At 33.9% G+C, this 6,431-nt stretch overlaps 1 protein-coding gene across 1 annotated transcript; it reads left to right on the top strand.

Annotated features, from left to right (window-relative positions):
- The first annotated feature begins 4,972 nt into the window (after positions 1 to 4,972).
- LOC130014694 (BURP domain protein USPL1-like) lies at positions 4,973 to 6,034 on the top strand. Its single transcript, XM_050379313.2, has 2 exons — positions 4,973 to 5,094; positions 5,203 to 6,034. The coding sequence occupies exons 1-2, from the start codon at positions 5,041 to 5,043 to the stop codon at positions 5,995 to 5,997; spliced, it is 849 nt and encodes a 282-aa protein (XP_050235270.2). The 5' UTR covers positions 4,973 to 5,040; the 3' UTR covers positions 5,998 to 6,034.
- Positions 6,035 to 6,431: the final 397 nt, after the last annotated feature.

Raw genomic sequence — 6,431 nt, forward strand, 5'->3', positions numbered from 1 at the left:
ATTTTGGCCACGGTTCTGCCCAACCTCTTGTAGGCAACATCATTCATTAAATTCACAGCGCTTTAGTATTCTTTCCATGTTCCAATTTTTGATGATTGTTGTTACCACCAGAGCATCATTATGTAGTGCTTCGACATGTTCGTAAACTTTGATGCGAAACTTCACGTCTCGCATTAGGGATTCTCTTATGTTCATGACTTCCTCCCTTTGATTTTTCTTGATGGAAGAAATGCTTGGTCCTCCACCGTTTATCATGTGGATCGTTCCCATAATTTTGTTGGGCCTTTCGTCTTCTTTTTTATCTTTGGGTTTTTCATCTCTGTATCGTTTCTCTCCTTGGTTGTCATTGCTCCTATTCTTTTAATTTCTATTTCGAGGCCTCGGCACTGCTCGGTGTCATGCCCCTGCTCTTCATGGAATTTGTATAATCTCTTGGTATCATGTACTTAAGCTCTCATCTTTGGGGAACATTGCACATTTCGCTCATTTTTTATCCACATTAGGAGCTCTGTCCTCTTTGTGATAAGTGAGTGTAATTTCTCTCGTCGTCCCTGCTGTCACGTCTACTTTCACACCTACTGTATGGGGCGAATCGCCTGTTTTCCTCTTGCTTGTGACTTTTTTCTTCGTATTTTTCTTTTTTTTTTCTCTTGATTTTTCTTGCTTTGATTCTTTTGCATTCGCCTCTTTTTCCCTCACGACCCTTCGCCCCTCTTTGAGCTCGAAATACTTTTGGGCGATTCCCATTAAGTTTGAGAAGGTTGTTGGCTTGTTGATTAGCATTTATCAATTTTCCAAATTGGGTTCCTTCTTTTTTTGAATCTCTCTATGTATCTTCGTAGGGTTTCTCCCTCCTCTGTGATACACTCCCTTTAAATGCTTGTAGTGGTTTTGGTAGGTATATTAGTCAGGTACTTGTTCAAGAACTCGTTTGACAATGTAGTGTAGTTTTTGATGAAACGAGGCTTCAGCCTATTGAACCATCTTTGGAAAGCTCATGTCAAGGTTGTGGGAAAGACCCGACACATGATGGGGTCGATAAAATTAAACAGTTCCATTGTTGAGTACAATCTTGAGGTATGATCTCTAGGATCTCATTCGCTATTGATAGTTGACTGAGTTGGTAATTCCATGTTGTGAGGGATTGTTTCTTCCATGATTTCGGCTGATAGAGGCGTGCCCTTCAGCGTCAAGTTGTCCAGGTCAAGTTCCTCCGCTTTTTGCTTTTTCAGCGCTTTTGCAATTTTTCTTCCAAGTCATCTTCAGGCACGTAGCTGGTCTTGCTTTTAACTGGAGATTTAGACGACCGTCCTTCGTCTTCCTCCTGTTTTTATCATTTCTTTGGTTGGGATTTTTTTGGCCTTTTCTTTATTCTTTTACTCCTCGTTGGATTCTCTTCTCCTTCTACTTGTTCGTTTTTCTGGGATTTTTTCCTTCACTTCGTGCATCGTTTTATTCTTCTTCGTTTCGCATGGTGTTTCCTTTATTTTCTTGGTTTCTTTCTCTGTTTTCATTGTTTTGTTGTCATTATCTTGATTTTTTGGTTTTCTCCTGTCATCTCTAGCACTTTGCTGATTCGCTTGGTTTCCTTTATTTCTGTTGTTTCGGCCATTGTTCTCTGGTTTTCTTGGTTTCTCTCGTTTCCTCGTTCATTCCCTCCTTCTTTTATTCCTTGGTTTTCTCCTACGTTAATTCCTTCGTGTCTTCCAGCGTTTCTTCCCGGTGGAGTTACAAATTCCGTCCTTTAAATGATGATGTTTTCTATATGTGTTGTTGTTGCGTTCCTTGCTTCCTCTGCAATTCTATACAGGTTGGACTAAAAAATTTCTAGCATTTTAGTCAATGATTGACGATAAATTTCTAGGAAAACCACCGTATGAGCTGTTTCTCCAGACCCATTTAGAGATGGAAAAGTGATGGGATTGTTCCCCTGATTTGTTGAGTTTGATACTTAGGTGTTAAATTTAAAGGATTTAAACCTAAGATTCCTCAAACCGTGGTCAGCCCTTTGGCAGTTGATGTTTTTTCTCTGTTGAGTTGCACCAAATGTGGAGTGATTTATAAATATTTTGGATCTACTAGCTGCTTGTTTTTTTAGGTCATTCCCGCTGGAGTTCATTCTTCAATATTTGTTTTTGGTTCATATATACTTTTTTGAATTGAAGTTTTTTTATGAACAAAGGGTCAACGGCCCCCTGAACTTATGACATGGGGTCATCTAACCCAATTTATACTTTTTTGAGCAACTAACCCCAAAACTCTTCATTTTTTGGTCAAATAACCCCATAATTTATATTTTTATTTTAAAAATAGATTTAGAATAATTGTATCGCAACAATTAGGGAAGTATCTCATTACGTTTTTGCATCCCTCGCCTCCGATTTGTATTTTACACGTTTTAAAAATATAATTATGGGGTTATTTGACCCAAAATTGAAGAGTTTTGGGGTTAGTTGCTCAAATAAGTACAAATTGGGTTAGATGACCCCGTGTCACAAGTTCAGGGGGCGCGTTAACCCTTTGTTCGTATTTTTATTATACTTTTCCCACAAACGTCGGCAATTGATGGAGTCTATCTTCTTCAACGGGATTTAAGTTAGTGTTGAGTTTAAGGGAATATTAATTGTAATTCTAATTTGTGTTCACGCATACCTCAAATCCTTTTATAGTGAGCATGGAAGAATACCTTGTTGAGTGCAAACAGGAAAGAGATTCCAACTCATCATATGATCCAAATAGGAAAGAGTTCCTATTTGGCTTGTGAGCTTATTAGGAATGAGTCTCCTAAATAAGGTTGTCCTTCTTGTTTTAGGAATATGATTACGAATAGGAAATATATTTCTTGTTCTTTTAAATGATCCGAACCTTGTAAAACCTTTATAATTGTAGTTGAGTTGTATTCAGATTCTATCTCTGAGTATCCGTGTTCGAATATGAATACTGAATCCTATGAGATTTGATCTTTTACTTCTTTAGACGGATTTTTACGGATTGTTCTTCATGTGGACGAGTCTTGTAGGGCTTGGTCTTCCTTAACTTGAGTGTGGTTCTTTGACTTAATCATTATTCGGCGAGTCCCGTAATCCGTCTTGGTGGCAAGTCCCACATGACTCGCTTCATAACGTCTGTGAGGAATTGGGTTCCCATTAGTCATAAAGTTAATTCCAATTTATTTCACAAAATTTTACATAGTTTCGCATGATTTCATACAATTTAACATGGTCCCATGTAATATTTTACGTTCACATTACTATTTAAAACATCGAAATAAAAAAAAACACTAAACAATTTTTGCATGACTAAAATACAAAAAATAATGTGTGGCTAAATTACAAAATGACCCGCCTGAATTGTAGTGAAAAATAAAATGATTATTTTATAGAGTAGAAAAAGTAACTCAATTATTTACTAAGTCTTTTTTTCTAAATATTTTAAATGAGTATTTTTCAAAACTACCTTTTATAAAAATAAATATTTTGAAACTGTCATATGATTTTTTTTTGTCGAATAAACAAGTACTCTTTAGATAAACACCTATAAAAAGATAAAATATTCTAAAAAATATAACGTCAAAGTTTGTTTTTGAAAAATACAATTTGTACTTTTTTTTTTACAAAAATAACTTTTGTTATTTTCAAAAATACGATTTTGGTTAACCAGCGGTATACTAACAGGTTACTAACTATATTCTAGAAAATAATTAATGTTTTATATGCACAATTTCAACTTACTAAAAAATTATTAACGATATACTAAAAATTAATTAACTATAAATTTATCAGCGGTTTACTCACGGTTCGCTAACGGTATTCTAAAAACAAAATTATTAATTCTTTTAAAAGTATAGTTTGTTTAAAATACACAATTTAAGTTTACCAACGGTTTACCACCGATTTGTTACCCATATATTTAAAATAAAAATTATTACAAGTTTACCAATGGTTAACCCAACGTCTACTAACAGTGTGCTAAAAACAAGATTATTGGTTTACCATTAGTACACCATTGGTTAACCAACAACAAATAAAATTCACCAACAGTTTACTAACGATTTATATAATGATATATTCGAAATAAAATTTATTACAAGTTAACCAACAGATTATCCAATGTTAACCATTGGTTAACCAACATCCAAAACATTACAGACATCAAGAGATATTCTCATAAGCATTTCTTCAAACATTAAAAGTGCAGGCTGTGCAGCATTAAAATATCGCATCTACTCATTTCAAAATTTCAAAATCAAAGTAATTCGCTAAAAGATCAAAATAAAAATCTCAAGAAAAACCCAAAAAATATGCAAACAGCCCCACAATTCCCTCAAATAAAAAAATTATATACAAGTGTACGTGTCCTCTTCCTCTCTTGCTCGCCCCATACATCAACATCATCGTCTTCAACTAGTAGGCCGTTCTCTTGCGGCTGTTGTTCTGGCGATTGCATATCATTGTAGTCCATCAACGATTCTCCATCCTCGCCGCGGTACCTGCAAAATTATTATCGGGCTTGTGTCGGAGACAGGCTTACGACGGTAGCAGCGGCAGGCTTGAGATTATGCTGAAAACGACGGTCATCTCTTCACGAACGGTGGAACTTGAAACGTGGGTTCGGATGCAGGACTATATTAAAGAAATGCTAAATTAGTTAATCAAGGAGCTTCATGTATTTTATTTAGTCGTGTGGCAAAGCTTTGCAACTTGACTTAAGTTAATTAAACTGTATAATCATGGTCTAAATAATTATTAATTTTAGTTTTGACTTATCACAGAATAAATAAATATATTTCATGTTAAATATCTTAAATATGACTCGTTGCAAATTAATAGTATTATATTTAAAATTCATTTTTTGAATGTACCAGCCAAACAAGTTGACTTCTATACAATCTCGGCCTGATAATATGTGTCATTTCAGTTAGGTATATCTCAAACATTTTTAATTATAAAATATATAATACTTTGTCTATAGCTAATTCCTTTCTTCAATATCAAAAGAAAAAAGTTTTCAATTTCATATAATTCAAGAAAAGCAGAGATCATGAGCATCCATTTTCCTTGGAGAACTATATTTTGTGTTCTTCTTGTTTCACTGGTAATTTATCTTCCTCTTCTGCTTTCCATTAATTACATTGAATTAATCTCTTGAAAGAATTATTAATTTTTTTTATTTTCCAATTTTTGTTTTGATTGTTTTTTATAGCTTGCCAAAGGCAGTGATGGCAGGAAGATTTATGATGGTTTTCAAGAAAGTTCATCAAGAGATAATCATTTAGCACTAATCAAGAATTCAAATGATCATTCATCTATGCATATGGACCCTTCATCTAATGTTTTTTTCACTATAAATGATCTAAAAATTGGAAAAACAATCCCAATTTATTTTCCAAGCAAAGATCCTTCAAATTCTCCTCATTTACTCTCAAGAAAGGAAGCCAATTCAATCCCTCTTTCTTTCTCAAAACTCTCTTACCTCCTTCAACTTTTTTCCTTTACAAAAGAATCCAAACAAGCCAAAGGCATGGAGTACACTTTAAAACAATGTGAAGCTAAGTCCATTCAAGGAGAGACCAAAACTTGTGCTACTTCTTTAGAATCCATGCTTGATTTTGTACAAACAAGCTTTGGATTGAACACCAAATTCAAAGTTTTAACTACTAATTATCTCAAAACCCCAGTTGGAAAATTACAAAATTATACAATTTTGGAAGAGCCTAGAGAGGTTAAGGGTACCAAATTCATAGGCTGTCATGTAATGCCTTTTCCATTTGTGGTGTATTATTGCCACACTAGAGAGGGTGGGAATAGGGTTTTTGAGATGTTATTAGGTGATGAAAATGGTGGGGATAATAGAGTTGAAGCTGCAGGAATGTGTCATATGGATACTTCTCAATGGGACAAGGATCATATTGCATTTCATTTGCTTAAAATTAGGCCTGGATCTGGTCCTGTTTGCCATTTCTTTCAAGCTGATAGCTTGGTTTGGGTGCCTGTGTGATGGGTCCGGTGCGCCGCCTTATGTGTTTTTAACCGATCTTTTTATGTGCTTAAACTTCTTTTGATATATTATAAGAAGGCCTAATGTCTTAAAAAACCCCGACCTTTTAGCCCCTTTTCAATCATACCCTGACGTTGCAAATTTGTCAATTTTACCCTATTTTGCATTTTTGTATTTCAATTGTACCCTGAAAAATTAAATTAACATCTTTTGCATTTGGAAATTTGTTTAAAACATTCTACATGTCTCGCATATATTAATTGTATATTTTTAAAATTTATTTAAATTTAGTTAAATTAATTAAGAATTTAAATTAGTGTTAATTTGATTATGGTTTTTAGTTAGTTTTTAAAAATAAAGGACTTATTTGTACTTTTTTGAATAAAAAAGAATTTAATTTCATGTTTAAACTTAATTAATTGAACGATTTAATC

The sequence above is a fragment of the Mercurialis annua genome, linkage group LG5 (assembly GCF_937616625.2).
Source record: "Mercurialis annua linkage group LG5, ddMerAnnu1.2, whole genome shotgun sequence".
Taxonomy (NCBI): domain Eukaryota; kingdom Viridiplantae; phylum Streptophyta; class Magnoliopsida; order Malpighiales; family Euphorbiaceae; genus Mercurialis; species Mercurialis annua.